General features: G+C 49.7%; 1 protein-coding gene across 3 annotated transcripts in view; it reads left to right on the top strand.

Annotated features, from left to right (window-relative positions):
• Positions 1 to 17,190, top strand: part of SRGAP3 (SLIT-ROBO Rho GTPase activating protein 3) — a 69,148-nt gene that overhangs the window by 25,212 nt on the left and 26,746 nt on the right. For all 3 annotated transcript variants that reach the window (XM_021409227.1, XM_021409228.1, XM_021409229.1), the window contains exons 3-6: positions 403 to 565; positions 8,452 to 8,514; positions 11,628 to 11,813; positions 12,781 to 12,909. In XM_021409227.1, coding sequence (XP_021264902.1) covers positions 403 to 565; positions 8,452 to 8,514; positions 11,628 to 11,813; positions 12,781 to 12,909 — 541 coding nt within the window. The remainder of the gene's footprint in view (positions 1 to 402; positions 566 to 8,451; positions 8,515 to 11,627; positions 11,814 to 12,780; positions 12,910 to 17,190) is intronic.

Raw genomic sequence — 17,190 nt, 5'->3', positions numbered from 1 at the left:
GGTGCCTCCTGGGGCTGCAGCTCGCAGGGCCTGGCCTCGGCTCCATCCCAGGGCATGCTCTGCATGGCTGTGCGGGGGAGCTGAGGTGGCGGCCGACTCTGGGCCCTGACCTGGGCAGTGGGGCTTCAGACTGCTGTGTGGCTGTGGGGGATCTGCACTCCCCCCGCTCTGTTTGCTTTGTCAGCTTTCAGCAAACCCCCACCTGCGGATTACTTGGGCTCTGTGAGCAGCGGGGCCTGCACAGGCCTTTGCTCGGTGCCTGTCTTGGGGTGCGGGGCAGTGGGGTGAGATGGGAAGGGGCCCGGCATGGTGCTGTTGAAGGGATGACCACTGGAAAACTGCATGCCTTCCTGACTTGTTCTGTTGCCCCTTCTGTTTTTTTTTTTTTTCAAATTCCCCTAGGAAGGATCAGCACCTCCTTTCCCCTGTGAACTGCTGGTACCTGGTTCTGACGCAGACCCGTCGGGAGAGCAGGGATCACGCTACCCTGAATGACATCTTCACAAACAACGTCATCGTGCGGCTGTCGCAGATCAGTGAGGATGTCATCAGGCTCTTCAAGAAGGTAACGCTGCTGTGCTGGGAGCTCTGTGCAGTTGGATCTGTCCTTAGGTTTTAATTTAAAAAAAAAAAATCTGTTGTGGACTTCTACATGAACTGGAGGCTTTCTTGAAGGTGGAAAATGAATCTACTTCTTTGGCATCTGACTTTTTTTTTTGAGACTGTGCTTAGCCATATTTCTGGCTTAGCACTATAAAACCCTGTGAAAAATCCTAGTAAAAAGGCTTGAGACCAGTTGGAGAACACCATGGGTTTGTGGTCCTGGTCCAGCACACCAGCAGGCTTTAGCTGGCGGAGAAGCAAAGGACCCAGAGCTGCAGCAGCAGTGTTGGTGTCCGGGCGCTGGCTGTTGCCTCTGCCCCGTGGTGGTGTGGGTAGGTGTAGGAGAGCATTGGTAGAAAGCAGGGAGACTTTCTAAGTACATGTCCCAACTCAGTGAGAAAACCAGCGAGGAGCTGGAACTCCGGAACTTCAAAATGTATCACCGTAGTAAGGCAGCCAAATAAAATCCTCCAAGGCAGCTTGCTAAAGACATAAAGCTAATAAAAATGTCTCCAAAATCACAAGAAAGAAATGGGCCGCAGGATGTGAAGGAGAATAGATGTCTGGAGTGCATAAAGAGCAGGAGGTAACAGCCAAAGGCTGCCTGGCTTCGGCTGGGTGATCAGAATGGAAATGCGTGGAGATCTGCTTGGGGGCAGGGAAGCAGCACCAGCTGCAGGAACCTCACCCAGCCAAACTGCCAGTGGATGTTTTAGAGCAAACCAATGCAAGGGACTGTTGCTTAGAGTTCTTTCCAGATACTCTTTCTCCAAGAGTTTTAAAGAAATGAGATATAAAGCTCTGAAGTGACTAGCAGTGACGTGTGACCTAATGCCGAAACTGGCGTCAGTGCTGGAGTAACAGAGGGCGGAAAATGTGATGACTTCTTTTTTTGTTTAAAGACTCCTGGAGGGCTTCAGAGAGCAGAACAGCAATCTGGCTTTAAAAACAGACTTACTTGTTGGTTGAAACTTTAGTAAAAAGCAGGATTACAGATGTACAGCCAAGTACAACCAAGGGGAGTGAGCGTGGCTTTCTGAAGAGGAAAGTCATGCCTTGGAAGCCTGGTGAAAGTGTTTTCAGGAGTCAGCGATCACGAGAGCAGGTTGGCATGGTACCTTCAGTGTCTTACAGCGTTTGGAAAAGGCCCTCGAAGTTCTTGAAGAAAAGTTGTTGAAGAGTAAGGAAGGAGCGCTTGTTTTCTGCATGAGTGACTGATTAAAGGCAGAGAACCAGAGGGAGGAGAACTTTAGTGGAGTTTGTAATCATTTGGAAAAAGGATGAACAGCAAGCTGACAAAGTCTGCTGAAAGGGGAAGGTGAAAAGGAAAGACTTTTTATGATGTTATTACTACATCTATTTTATCACATTTGAGTTATTATGGATGATGTTACATCTGCAGCCTCACATTATATTTTTGGAAGCCATATGGGTAACCTGAGTCCTCAGGCTGTCAGAAAGACTTGTGAAGGAGTTGTCCCCATCGGTAGTTACTGGTGGCAGTGGGGCACAAACCTGGGCTCTGGGGTTGTGGGCCTGCAGCTCCTGGGGCTCCCGTGCTGCGCTGCCTGGGCCTTCTGTCAGGGCCATCACTGATGTTCTTAATTTCTGTAGCTTGTTTTCAGTGGGTCGGTGGAGAACTGCAGTTGAAGGAGGAGGGCAAGTCCTGTGGGATGACTCCACACAGGAAAGGAGTTCTGAAGTCAGTGGTTATCTTCAAATTTTAGCCCAGCTGGAGAGTAAATTGAATGTGATATTTTTATGACTAGCTCCTCCAGTTTATAGATCTGACCTAGAAATTAAGCCACAAGGGCAGGTTAGGACTTGTTCTGATGTGAGATGTCATCCCTTTTCCAGTCCTGATTAATTCTAAGCTGTCAAAATCTCCTTCCCATTTTCATTTTACCGTGAACTCAGTTTTGAGCCATGCACTGAGGCCGTCCTGCCTTCACAAGGCTGCAGTGGTTTTCATCATTGTAAACTGCAGGACAAATCCAGTCAACACGCAAATGAGGGTATGGATGTTGGAAGTATTTTTCTTGTAGTAATTCAATCTTCAACCAGGTCAAGATGATGAAGTATTTCATCCCTTCAACTGGATTATTTCTTAGTGTTTGCTTTTCCTCCATCTCCTTATACTGTATAGAAATTGTTGCTCCTTGTTCCTCCCTTCCCCATCTTCTGCCCAGAGAGGTGAAGTAGCAGCGGCTCTGTCTGCAGCCTGCCAAAGCCAGTGCCTGCTTTTAATCAGGGGGAAGCTTTGCAATTGCGTCCTGGGGATCTGTGATTTCACTTACGTTTGTTCCTGGAGGCTTAAATTGTAGCAGAACTCACGCGTCCCTGGGAGTCCTGATCAGCTCAGTCACCAGAACGGTGTTTTGTGTCATCGTTTGTCCTTAGAGGGGCTAGGGAGGTTGACAGTTTTGGGGTTATCATAGAATGGCTAAGGTTGGAAGGGACCTTAAAGATCATCTCATTCCAGCCCAACTGCAAGATTATTTTTTTAACCTATTGCATACTGTGCTCAAAGTGGAATCTGGGGCTGCATTCTGCAGCGGTGCTTGGTGGAGAAGCACGACCATGGGAGTAAGAGCATCCTGATAAAAGGCTTTTTAGACATCAAGTCCAGCCTTGCAGCTGCTGCTAAATTGCTCAGAGCAGGTATCCTTCAGTATTTTATCTGATCTGGTTTTGAGTATGAGTAAAGCTCATCAGGCACTGCTGGGGACACTGTGCTGTGCGGGTGCAGGACAAGCAAGCCATCTCCAAAGGGTTAAAGGCAGCTGCAGTTGTGGTTCAGCTGCTTGGTTTTGCTGCAGATTGCTCTTTGATGGTAAATTAGGGTAACATTTTTTTCCAGAGATGTCACTTTTAATTCCTCCCATCTAGAATTTATTAATGGGTTGTGACATGCTGTGGGTACATGGAGGAACTGGAAGGTTTTGTGTTTTGTGCTTTCATTATGTAAATGTAAACAATTGCTGCAAAGCAGCAGCTACATAATATCTGGGGTATGAGGATGTGCATAATTGAGAGCCATTGATCACTGCTGTGGTAATTTGCCAACAAAGGTGCCAAGTGCTGAGCTGATCCCCCTGGACCACTCAGTGCACCCTGGGGCTCTGTGCTGTGCTCAGCTCTGCTCTGCTGTGCTCTGCCCCCAGCTCCCTGTGGCCCTTCCAGCATCTGCTGGGGCTGCTGGGTCCCTTCCCTGTTTTCCACAGCTGGATTACTTCCTCCTGGCTTCCTAAGTGACTCCTTCATTAGCTTGAAAGTAAGGAGGAAGCCTTGTAGGGGAAAAATGCAACCCCTCCTCTCATTGTCTGTTGCTTCTTAATATCACAGAGCACTGTGAAATAGGGGGAAAAGAGCCTGCAGCCCTAGGGGAATGAATCTGTGCTGCACGTTGCAGAGGGCTGTGCAGCACTCAGTGAGGGCTGGCTTTCGGGACAATGCTGGTGGCATTTAGGGTTTTGATGAGGTTTGGTGGGATGGAGCACGAGGGATATTCTGCAGCTGGGATTTGAAACTCCTCCTCCCTCAGAAATTTCATAGGGCCACAGAATGTCTAAAGGGATAGCTGGAAACAGAGCAGAAAACTTTGTTAATCCCTTGCAAATCTGTGGCATGTCTGCATCCTGAATGCTGCTGTGGTTTTTCCGCTCCCTCCCTCCCAACACACGCGTGGTGCTGCAGCAGTGCAGAGGAGACAGGGAGAGGAACCTGAACACTGTCCTTATGGGGATGGCTGCAGGACAGGAGCTGGTTGGGGGATGCTTCCTCCTCGGGCCCCAGCCTGAGGGCTCGGAAACCCCCACGCAGATCACAGGAAAAAGTCTTACCCCAGTGCATGGTTACCTTGTGCAACTCCCTGAAGGAGGCTGTGGGAGCTGTGGGTTTTGCGTGTTCAAGAAGTACTAGGAAGAAATAAGAAAGCAATGAGAAGCTGCTGCTGAGATGTGAAGGCAGCACTCTGACTCTGAAGGAGCCTGCTGTCAGCGGCGTGGGACGGAGCACGCTGCGTCAGACCCATCAGGGCGCGTTACCCCGGGCTGGGGCTGAGAACTGCCAGCCCTGCCGCTCTGGGGGCAGAGGAGGAGAGCCGGCACGTTCCCCTGAGCTCCCTTCTGAGTCGCACCTGGTACAGGAGGGGAACGTCAGGGTAAATGTTAGTGCAGAAATAGGCAGGCAATAATGGAGATGCTCAAAGCGTCGCTGCTGCTGGGCGTGGGATGCAGGGGCGTAACGCTGAGGCTGCGCTGCTCGTCTGAGCTGTGCTGCGGTGCTCCCAGCCCGCGGTGTCATTACGTGCTGTGGCAGCGTGGCTGTGCCCCACACTGTGGGGTCTGGCTCAGAGGTTTAATGAGGAAGTGGTGTCTGTCCGGAAGGAAGCTCCTTTCTGTTGCTTTCAAAGAAGAGCTCTTTGTTACCAGCAGTTGTGTTGCTTCTTCCTGTTACTTTGTCTTCAGCACAGGAATTTGAACAAACCTGCAAAGCCAAAGTTACTGCTGTTCCACTGCGAACTCCTTCGGTGGGAGTGGTGGGCATAGAGCAGCAGCTGAATGGGGACTTGGGTTGGTGAATGGTGCATGGCATTTTGGCTTTGTCTCCAATGGATGAAAACCATTTTTCCCTTACAGAAAGGGCAGGCAGCAGAACTGAGACAGGTGAGGTGAGTCTGTCAGCTCTCACCTGCCCGAGTCTGGGAGAGGCTCTGGCACTATGGGGCCGGGTGCTGCTCGCCCTGGTCCCCATCAGCAGGCTCCAGGGTGATTGGGTACTGGCTGCACAGGAGTAGGTCTGTAAATGTAGTGTGCACCTGTGGTCCCTGTGTGGCAACGAGGCTCAAGCAAACAGCAACAGAGCCATTTCTTTGTGCTCTATTTAAATGTCTAAAATTAGCTTTGAAAATGATGGCTGTGTGGGCTTCCCCTGGGCCACGCAGGAAAGCAAGGGCAGACTTTACAGCTGGCTCTGAGCCATTGGCTTTGGGAAGAGCTCGCTTTGGGACCTGGGCTCTAGTCTGCAGGAGAGGGGCAGCTGGAAGTGCTGGGTGTCCCTGCCCTCATCTTCTGCAGACGTGGGGCTTGGCGTCCAACAGGCCCCAGTGCAGACCCCTGCTGAGCAGCTCAAGTCCTGGGCGCTCCCTGCGATCTGGTGGTGCACGCTGCTACCAGCTCTGGTGCTTGCTAGCACACTCCAAATGAGAGTCCTGAGGCCAGGCAGTCTTGGGTTGGGGGCAAAGGGGCTGGGGCTTCTCAGCAGCTGTCTGGGCACTCGGCACCTCCTTCTGATTGACATCTGCTTGGTGCTGCGGTGCGAGCGGGAGCCACCTGCATTGGACCTGGCTGAGGAGAGCCTGACTGCCAGTGTGCCGATGGTGGTTCCCAGGTAGCTGCAGTGACCAGTAACACTGTGTGCAGGCTGCCCTTATCTTTTACTTGCCTTGCTTCCCTCTTTGCATTAAATTCTAGCTATTGATAACCTGGAGTTAAGCTTTTAATGTGTATGGGTTGTCCAGTTGGCTTTCATGAGAATTGTTGTCATTCAGCCAGTAAGCCGATGGGATGGTTTTGCCTTACGTGCAAAATGCATGGAGTTATTTGAGGAAATCTGAAAGAAACTGTTCTCTTTTAACTTGCTGTCTTTGTTTTGTGTTTTGAAGGGGGATCTATACTTAGTTTAAACCTATCTTCGAGTTGTAATTAATGTTTCCTAGCCAAGAAGATTCCACTGAGAGAACTGGGGAATAATTACAGGGGAGGCAGAGGGCAGCAGCTGCACAGCACCCATTGTGGGGTTTGGGTGGAGCCCTCCCAGGGTGGGCGGCCGCTCTGCTCCGTCCTGCGGGTGCACGGCACCGCAAGTGGTAGATGGGTTTCAGCAAAAGGGGGTGGAGAGAGGAAGAGGCTGTGGGCTTTTAAGCTCACAGTGAGCTTTATTCTGAGCTTGCTGAACTTTGGCTGTTGCGGTTGTGAAACTGGAAACTTTATTATGTAACCGTGGTGTGGTCGTTTCACAATGCCGTGTCCCGCCTGAGAGATGCCGTGGCCAGCTCAGGTCAGAGCAGTGACAGGGAGCAGCGATGGCAGAGCAGGGAGGCTGGGTCACAGCCACGGTGACGGCAAAACGTGAAATATTCGGTCTGAGAAGACCCGGTAATTCTTATTCTGAAGCGCGGAGTTGGCCATCTGGCAGCAGGTGTCTGTAATAAATCTGTCAAATCAAAGTAGAATGGCAGGTGATGCTACTGCTGAGGAATGCAAATAGAGGCAGTTAGCGTACCCACAGGTGTTTATTTTTATTTTACAGGGCAGTTAGCGTAGCGCTGACACAGCTCTGTGAGGAGAGTGCAGCACTCGGCTACATTCAGTTACGGGGTTTTGTTGAAAAATAGGCAGTCGAGCTGCGGTGCGCTGCTCTGGCTGTGGAGCAGCCCTGCTCGCTGCAGCCTGAGCCTGGAGCAGCTCCCTGAAGGAGCGGGGCACGCGGTCAGGCCCACGCGGTGATCCCGGTGGGCTGCTGGAATTCCAGCTCCATCCTGGGCTGCTGCATGACGGTAACAGAATGGCGTGCGATGTTCTGCATCGTCGTCTGGGAAACTCGGGTTGGTGATGCATGGACGAGCACAGACCTGAAGTAAAAGTGCAGCAGTTCCGAAACAGCATGAGGATATGCCGTGCTGTGTGTGTTCGTGTTTATTATGCATTCTGCTTTGTTAAGGATTTGTAACAAACCAGAGTTTTGGTTTCCGTTATTTCTAAACGTCACTGTCATGGGCAGATTGGAAGAGGAGGCCATCTGTATTTTGGTTTTAATGTTTAGAGATGGAAAAAATAGAGCTCAGCTGTGGGCTGGCAGCCCCACTGTCACTGTCTTTGCAGCTTCTGGAGCAGGAAGGGCATTAGACAGGGTTCGTACCATGTTGTAAATAAGGCCCCTGGGGCATTTCTCATGCTGTGAAGCTGTTTCATTTTTTTAAAATAATATCTGTAATTAAAATGTGCAGAGGTCCTTTTTTTTTTTTTTAAATTCCACTGCAGAGCGAAGAGTGGAAAAGCCTTGTGATGGGCAGAGGAGTGGTGCGGGCAGATCTCCAGGGGCACAAGGCATGAAGAAAGGCATTTCCAAACCCAGCTGTGCTGCTAAGGTCCACCCACCACACTGAGAAATGAAAGAAGGAAAGGAAAACCCTGCAGGCATGATAGCAATGTGAAAAATGCAGCTAGATAGCGGCGGCCTAAATATGTTGCTGTGTTTTGTTCTCTGTGGAATGGGTGTGAACGCGTTTCCAGGAGATGACCAGGACTCTCTTGGACGCGGGAGCTGGGAGGCCTGGAACAGATGCTTCATGCTGCACTGTGCTTGGGTTCGCCACGCAGTTGACAAAGGCAGAGGAGAACAATTCCCACTTCCCGGCCAGCTTGCCCGTTCGTGGGCTGTGTCCTTCTGCAGGGGCAGCGCTCTGCCATTGCTTCAGGCCACTGTGTGCCTCCACTTGACAATTTGGGAAGGGCCCTCAGCTCCCTGGGACTGGGCACTCGTGTGGGGCCTGTTTCCCTGCTCTGTCTTCTCTTGTGGTACTGTTGGGTGGTGCCAAGACCCCAGGTCTCTCTGTGCACACACTGGTGGCTCGCTGCTGCCGGCCGCGCTGACTGCTGGCCCTGCAGGGCTCTGGTGGCGTGGCGGTGGGCCTGGGAAATCAGCTTGGAGGAGAGAATCGAGAGATGTGTGTGTGGAATATTTGGAAGTCCTGTGGTTTTACCCTCCCCTCCAAAATGTATTTTGCTTTCAAAAATGCACGTGGTGAGCATGACAGTCAAAATTCTTATTCTTTTTGTCTTCCAGAGTAAAGAAATTGGCTTACAGATGCATGAAGAACTCCTGAAAGTCACCAACGAGCTGTACACGGTAAGCGTGGACTCCTGGCTGTCATGCTGTGCGCAGTGCGGGAGCACAGCAGTATGATTGTCAGAGCAAAGCGTCTGTCAGGCACTGCAGCACTTCGGGGGGGCTCTCACCCTGTGCCATCCTGCTCTCCAGCCTTGTGTTCTGTTCATTAGCAATGTTTCACTCATGCTTTTGATGAAGCAGAGGAGAATTCCCATCTGCTTTGCAGTGAAGAGCTTTGTGTCTTCATCAGGCAGTGGATGGTGCCATCCACATGTTTGATTTGAGTGTAAATGAGATGTTTGGGGCGTGATGCAGTGTGGCCTTGGTGCCTGCGAGGCCCTCACCTGCCATGCCCTATACACGATGCTGCCTTCAGACCCCTCTCGGTATTCGCTTGGCTGGTGCTTTCGGCTGGGCAGTAATGGCCCTGAGCTGGCAATGCTGATCTGTGGCTGGAACTCAACCTGCTGGTGTGGTGCTGGCCGGTGTGTTCTGGCTGAGCGCACATTCGCAGGGTGCTGGTCCGGGTGTGCTCTGCTCTGTCTCCCTCAGAGGGGCGCTTTGGTGGCAGCGCGGTGCCTGTGCCCCAGCTGAAGTCGATGCTGTTGTTCTGGACACCTCTCTGCAAGTAGGTAGTCATAGTAAAAGTGTTTGTGCTGCTTCTAGCTCTTGTCCCATGGACTTCTGTTTTATTTTGGTTTTGGATTTTAGGATCAATGATGCAGTGTAACATTTTCTGTTGGAAAAAGGAGGCTATATATTTGCTTTCTTCCTTTGTGTGTGCTATTGTTACACAAATGACACAGCAGAAGGTTTATTCCTAAACAGCCACTTTATTTGACCTTTTTGGAAAATAGACCTAAACTACAGAGCATGAATGATAACACTTGGAATTTCTGGCACAGATCTTCTCCTTGCAGGTTTGTTTCTGCACTGGTTGTTGAAGGAAAGCTTTTGTGAGACCTGCAGTGTGGGTGGACAGCCAGGTTGGATAAAAAGCCTGCAAGAGATCTGGGATTGCGTTGTTGATGGTTGAATGTCACAAGCTGCGTTGGTGACAGTGACTAATTAAGATTAATTACAGCAGCAGCAAGGCAGATGCAAAGCAAGCAAAGAATAACAAGGGCTGGGTTGACCTTGGTGCCTGCAGAGCAGCGTACTCAGAACCCAGCCCTGGGACAGGAGCATCACCTGAGGGACACCACTGGGTCTCTGAGCATCAGAAGCATGCTGGGGGCTGAACTGCAGGAAAAGGAACTGCAAGGAAAACAGTATGTAATTTTGGTACTCTTTGAGTCTGTGGCAAAACTTGTTTCCATGGGAACAGAGATTCCACCCTGTTTACTGCTTTGCTCCCACCTGCAGAGCAGGGTGTGTTTGAATGGTCAAACAGAATGGAATGGCTGGAGGAGCTTTGTGATTTCTTTGAGCTGACCTTGCTGCTAAGGTAGCAGACCGGTTATGTCATCCTGCTAGAAGAGAATGGGGAGAGAGGCATGCTTATTTCAGAAATTATGGTGAAACATGAGTGAAAAATCAGGCCTTATCAGACAAACAGGGTTGCCTTAAGTCCCCTCAGTATAGACCAGCTCTCCTCCAGTTCCTAGTCTGCTGTCCTTGAGATTTCAGGTAGAAGAGGCCTGGTTGCATGCCTGGCCTGCATAGTGATCCCATGTGCTTGTGTTGTTCTGGGACATGTCAGGGCTGAGAGCTGTTGCTGTGGGGTGGGTAAGCCCTGTTCAGAATGTAGGCAGATAAGAAAACCAACAGAAATCTTCCATGTTCCCAGGTGCAAGCTGTGCTCTGTGGCAGCAGGTGCAGAACGAGGCTGACGCAGCCTCCTTGTAGTTCTTCGCAAAAAGATGGAGCAGTGGTGACAAGCAGTTTGTCTTTGGATAAAGCTAGGGAGTTTTTGTTCCGTGTGCATGCTGTGGTGGTCGCTGCAGAATCTGCAGTTTGAAATACGTGGCTCAAACGTGCAGGATTTTGAAGCAGGCCATCTCAGAAACAGGCCAGGAGCCTTTGCTTGCTGTTCCTTGCAGCTGCCTAAAATTATAAATCCTGGGGATTCACGAAGGCTTCATTGCAGCAGTTGGAGGGCAGTGGGCGCAGTGTTCACGTGCCTGTTACCTGGCACCCTGTTTAACCTCAGCTGTTTCAGGGGAATTCTGTTGCAGCTCTGCCCGGGCTGTCCTGGCCCTGTGCTGCCAGTGCCTGGGTGCTCTGCCGGAGCTCTGATCTTCAGCGGGAAGCCAGCCCTCTCTGCCTTGTCAGGGTGATGTGAGCAGAGACATCCAGATCCCAAGGGGAAATGATGAAAGGGGACAGTGTGACTAAAGGCATAAAGAGAGAAGAGCAGACATGTTCCCCTTGCCAGCTCTATTAAAATGATCACAACTGTGCCCTCTGGGCTTCTGTATCTGAAAGGAAATGCTGCGGTGGAGGCTGTGCCTGCAGGAGTTTTCCTGGCAGCGGCTCAGTGCTGTGCGTCCAGTCCCTGGTGGCAGTGTTGGATTTAGAGGAAGAGATGTTGCTGCACTCCACCTGGCACTGACTGTGCTTACGGTGGCAGTGAAATGGGAATTCAGGGATGACAGGAAGCAAACTTCATTTCTTCTTGAACTTGCAGCTCCTCCACCTTCAAGTTGAGGTCTGCGGTTGGGATGATAGAGGAGGGATATGCTCTGTTACATCGGTGGGTTGGCTTTGCAAGTTCAGTTGCAGGAAGAGAGGGGCTGGGTCCAAAGTGGCATCAGGCTGATCGTGCCCTCCTCGCAGCCTCGTGTCATGAACACCCCAATCCCAGCTGCAAAGCACTGGAGGAGATTTGTCATCTCAGTGTAGGAAGATGAACCGTGAATGCAGTGTGTGCTGGAGGCATGGCTGGCTGCTCCTGCTGCAGTGGGGAAGCAGGGCTTAGCGGTTCTAATGCCAGCTCTGTGCTATTTCAAAATAGGACTCGTTATGGGGCTTTTTCTTCCCACGTTTTTGTTCCTTAATGCCATAGTGGCCTCAGATAGCCTCGGCACAGCCGGGACTGAGCTTCCTGCTGCCCACAGCTGTCGTCCTACGTCGTGCATTGCTGCCTCCTGGCTGTGGAGCAACTGGCTCACTCAGTTTTGTTCCCTCAGGTGATGAAGACCTACCACATGTATCATGCAGAAAGCATCAGTGCTGAGAGCAAGCTGAAGGAGGCAGAGAAGCAGGAGGAAAAGCAGTTCAACAAGTCGGGGGACGTTAGCGTGAACCTGCTGCGGCATGAGGAGAGGCCGCAGCGGCGGAGCTCCGTCAAGAAGATTGAGAAGATGAAGGAGAAGGTGGGTGCATGGGGGGGAGGAGCCGGGCTGGAGCCTGGGCTGCCTGGGCCTCCACGTGCAGTGGGAGCTTAGCTCCAGTTCATTTCACTTCTCTGCAGCCACTGCTGTCCCCCTGTAAGGCATTAGGAAGTGTAGTTGTACTTCTACTTGTGTGTTTTGCTGTTGACAGTGAACTGCAGCTGTCCCAGGGTTCCTTGAGACAGGGAATAAAAATGGGTTGGATATATAAAATGTTTTTTTCCTGTGCAGGCTGCCTGGGATTTAAGGTGCAGCGCTCGGATGGCTTTGCTAGCCAAAACATAGAACGCCACTCCAGCTTCAGCCTCTCCCTGGATGCTGGAGTCTCTAAAACTGTTTAATTCTTCTGTTAATTTCTGAGAACAGGAAAAGCTGCTTAAGCATGTGTGTTGGCTTGGTGCTGGGGCACTGTCCTGCAAGCAGGCCTCTGGAAAGGGTTAAACTTCTGTGCTAAACCTTCAGACTGGTGATCTTCCTGAGCAAATGCTCCAGATCAAAACTCTGCAATAGCAGATGTGCTTGGAATTCTGGGTCCTGTTCTGAATTTTATAGTTTGGGCCTCTGGGCCAGATTCCACTTTGACACAGCTGCTTAAACCTGGAGTAAATCCAGATGCATGTCAGCATATCTGGGATGAAAATTTGGCCCTCCAGTTGTGATTGATGCCAAAACCTCCATGAATGTACAGATAAAGGAAGAACAGCTGTGCTTGGGATGCTCTGGGTACATCTGAGCAGAATGCACTTATTGTGCATTGGTTGATTGTAGCGGGGGCGTTCAGATGTGATCCCCTCCAGCATGGCAATGATGCCTGTTTTCACACCTGATACCAAATTTTATTAATTTATATGTCACACTCGGGCTCTGGGGTGCTGTGGGGCCCTGCAGCATGAGGAATTGTGACTGAATCATCCTATATGTGCTCTAATGTTCCATTTTGCTTTTCCAGAGACAAGCCAAATATTCTGAAAACAAGCTGAAGTGTACTAAAGCCAGGAATGACTACCTGCTGAACCTGGCAGCCACCAACGCAGCTGTCAGTAAATACTATATCCACGATGTCTCTGACCTCATTGATGTAAGTGCTTCCTCCTCTGCATGCATCCTGCCTGTTTTGCACTGACGAGTGCACAGCTCAGTCTTAGGGTTTGGTTCTTAAATGTGCTTGTGCACTCATGATAGTAATGAAGGAGAATTTGTTTGGACTTTAAAATACGCTTACCTGAGGCCTGATAATGTGCTGTAAGCTTGGTTTTTTTTCCCCGTGTTTTTTTCCCTTGTAGTAGGATGCCTGCATGTGACTTCCTTCTCAGCTGATGTAGGTGTGTATGCGCAGAACTGGAGCTGTCACTGTATGGGAGTCAGCCTTCTCAGAATTTTATGGTGGTCATGTGATCACACAACAAAGTAATCAATTTATATTTATGCTTTGTAGGAACTTCTTATTGGTGTCTGGAAAAAAAAAGTGGAGTTTTGGTTATCATTGCATGGTATGAGCCAGCATGCACACCTGAACCTTCATGAGTGCATAGGCAGAGGAGTCCAGATTTGGATCCAGCTCCATGTATCTTTTGTGTGGTATCACAAGCAGGCTATGGTCTGGTTGTCAGTGTATGTTGGTTTTGGCTTAGGAACCATGCAGAATTGGTGCTTTCCTTCACTGTTAAGTGACAGCTTCATCCTCTGTGGCTCCCACACAGGGTTTCCTGCAGCTGGAGCTTGTCAAGGTCCAGAGCCTTTGCAGTAGAATTTGCCTTGGGGCTAGCCAGGTGGCCCTCAGGTTTCCTCCTGGCCCATCCATTAGTCTGTATTTGAGATAGATAAACCCTCATAAAAATTACATGCATCCTCTTTTTTGTTGGGAAAACAGAAGCGTGTTCTCTGTACTATGTGTCTGCAGTTTCTATCAGTTTGGGTAGGTGCTCAGCACTCCTTAGCTCTGGTGGCAGTGAAGCAGATGAAGTCTGCTTCTGGCTGGGAAAGGCACTTGCTGAGTTGTATCTGAAACATTCCTTGCAGGAGGTAGCCTCAGGGCAGCAACTTCTGGGAGCAGATTTTGTAGAAATGACAGGGATTGAAAACGTGTGTATATCAGTGACTCCTCTGAGCTGCTTTTAAATGATTCAGGAGAAGAGTTTTCCATCTCTTCCTTTAGTAGGAGTCTTCACAGCGGTATGGATTGCACTATGCAGTTCCTTCCTGCTGAAGCCACTTCAGTGAGCAGGTAACTGACCAACCTGTGGGCACCAGGTTGGCCTTCTGGCCTGATGTTAACTGAATGCATCATTTAAAAATGTGTTCAAGTGTTTATCGCCTTCTAACTAGCTGATGTGTATGTATTCTTCCAAGCATTAATTAAAATAAGTCTGATGCAAAACCCCCTGAGGATTTCAAGATATGGTAAAATATATTCTTCATATGTCCTTATTCTCTTTATTACTGCAGACGAGTTTAGCTGTGTTAAAAAGAATACTCAGTTACTCAATCGTGAAAACAGTCAAGCAGCGAGGTGTGATAACTCCTTGATTTATCCGAGGGGTTTCTCTTTCTGTTGTCTGTTCTCTCTCCTCACACACTCTCTTCTTTCCCTCATTGTGTGTTTTTTGTTTTTTAAGAAAAAATGCCTTGTTTTTGTGGAGTTTCTGAGACTTCGATTTCCTGGAGAGGTGATGAGTTCCAGTTCAGTTCTGGCTGTTTATGTTGTTCCTTCCAACTTTATTTCCTTGTGCTGACCCTTCCACTGCAGTCAGCAGCTGGCTTTTCTTCCACACTCCAGGAAATCCCTTCGGGGGACTTTAACTAAAACATCTTTGATGCTGTGCAACTAAATTCCCCTAATGACATATCCTGGTCACCAATGGAAACAAAATACTGGATGTGTGCGCTGTACGTGGGTGCCCTAATTTTAAATCCCCAAAGAGAGAGCAGCTTATTTGAACTGACTTCTGTACAAATATTTTGCAAGAGCGTGGCACGGAAAGTTTCAGAAAGCTCCAGAAGAAGGGGATCCCATTTAATTCATCCCCTTGGAAGCCACTGGAACCAGCAACATTGCACTTCCTGTACACGTGTAATCACTGTAAAGGAAAATGAAGAAAACAAGTGTTTTCAGCTGTGATTTTTAAAGCTAGCATTTGACTCTTAATAACAAGAAGATGGTGCAATAGTGCCTTTCACTCTCAAGTGCTAGTGCTGCTTGCAGGCACCAGGTTGGTGCCATCAGAGCATGCAGGATGCCGTCAGCTGCTCTTTGGTGCCTTCCCTGTTGCTTCATGGGGTGCAGCAGAGGCTGTGAGCAGAGGAGGTGAGTTTTGCCCTCGTGCCCAGTGCCAGCTGCTGTGCTGTGCAGGGCCGCATGGTGTGGAGCTCCTGCACACCCTTCATGTTGAGCAGAGTTGCCAGCTGCGGAGTAACAGTCTGAACACTGGAGCAGCTGATTCAGTGGCGTTTTGCCCAAATCCCAGAGGGCTCCATGCCATCTATTAAGCACAGCCTTGACATTTCTTGTGCCCTCAGTGTCACTGCAAAATGAGACTGTTAGAACAAAGCCTCTGCTAATCTCTCACTCCGGTGAGAGACAAGGTCCCAGGTGCTCTGGGAGGGCAAGCAGTGCTTCCAGGGCCCCGCTGTGATGGGAGATGAAACGCTTGGAGGGGCTGTGTGGAGAGGCTGTCCCCCACTGTCTCCAGTGGCCTTGTTGTGTCCTTCTGTAGAAAGGAGAAGAATAGGGAGACACATCAGGTTGGACTTGGGCTTAAAGTACATCATTTGTCTCTTCCCTCAAAAGAATTGTGTTTCTGTTAAAGCACCTGTGTTCTGTGGCCATGCACGTGGAGTGGAGATAAAGCTGTTACTGTTCCTCTGGAGCTCTCTGTGCAATAGCTATGTGGTATTTGAAGTGTTCACACAAAGGATATCACCAGGGTCAGGAGGGTACGGCGTAGCAGTTGGTCCTCTGGGCTGGGTCAGCACCCTGACATCACCCTGAAACACCGCTGTGTCCATGTGGGTGGAGCATTTTCTGCATCTGAAACAAATGGGTAAAGGAAGGGAATTCCTAGGAATGTTAAATTACTGCCAAAAGTTTTGGTCACTAGAAAATGCCGATGACTTTATTGTTAATAAGGTCAAGTGATGCTTGGGAAGCAGTTTGGGAAAGCCACTGGTGGCTGTAGCACCAGAGCCAGGTAGCAGCCCTGCTGTGGGACTCCAGGGAATAGAAATGTGCTTTTAGGGACAACTTTCATTGGGCATCAGGCAGAGAACTGAGGCCCGAGGAGGCACTGGTGCTGTGCAGCTGTGCTTTGCTGTGCCCTGGCAGGCGGCAGCTGGCGGTGGTGATGCACTGGGGAGCAGGGCTTGCTGGAGCCCAAGCTAAGAACAAAATTCTCCTCCGCAGTGACCTGCGGGCAGTGTGGTGCGGCGGGGCTGCGCTGCAGAGGTGGCAATGGCAGCAGATGAGAATCCGGGTGGACTTGCATGCAGAGTGAGTGAATGAACAGGAGAGAAAGGATTTGGTTCGCATGATCTTTTTCAAAGCAGGGCTTATGTGGATGTAGGGGAGGGGAAAGATGTGTGCTTACCAGATTTACTTTCAGGAGTTTGACACCTTTTGTTCACACACCAGTACCCTGGTTTAGTAAACTCATGTTCTGTTTCTGTATGCAGGTGGTTAATAATAGCTGCCGTAGCTCCCCGTTTGTCAGCAGCACCATAGATCGTGATACTCCAATAGCAATGCTTTTTTCTAAGCTGTTCTTAGAACGCTATATTAAACTACAGAATCCAGCCAACGCACATCTCTTAAACTTTGCCTGTTTTAGCTTTAATAATATAGTAAAACTACATTTTTTTTTTCTAAAGTTTGCACCTAGTAAACAATTACTTTCTCACGCAGACACCACAGACATTGAAATTGGCTTGCTAGGTTAGTGAAGCCTGCTTGCAGATTGTTTTATGGCTTGGAGTGTTGTGCCGTCTGTAAATTCTGCTGCTCGAGGGCTGTGAGCAGTCTTTGTCTGATGGACCTTGTTAGCGCGGCACAAAAAGGCAACAGGATGTTCCCTGGGAGAGAAGAATTCCTTCTTGACGCTTTCTGTGCTTTTCGCAGTAGCGTGAACGAATAGCCTCAAGGTCCTAATGTCCTTCAGAAGATTAATTTACCAATGAGTTCATCTTGGAAAAAACCCAAACCAACACACATACACAAAGGCCCTGAGAAGGTGTACACAGGAGAAGAGTGCAATAGGGAGATTAAGGGGCAGAATGAAATGTGGGTCAGAAATCCTTCAGAAAGAAACCCCCTCCGGGGACCACAGAGGTAATTGTGTTTGGAAGGGACTGCGTGGAGCTGCGCCCT

The sequence above is a fragment of the Numida meleagris genome, chromosome 11 (genome assembly GCF_002078875.1).
Source record: "Numida meleagris isolate 19003 breed g44 Domestic line chromosome 11, NumMel1.0, whole genome shotgun sequence".
NCBI classification, from domain to species: Eukaryota; Metazoa; Chordata; class Aves; order Galliformes; family Numididae; genus Numida; species Numida meleagris.
The sequence above is the reverse complement of the archived record's forward strand: the minus strand, read 5'-3'. Positions and strand labels throughout refer to the sequence as shown.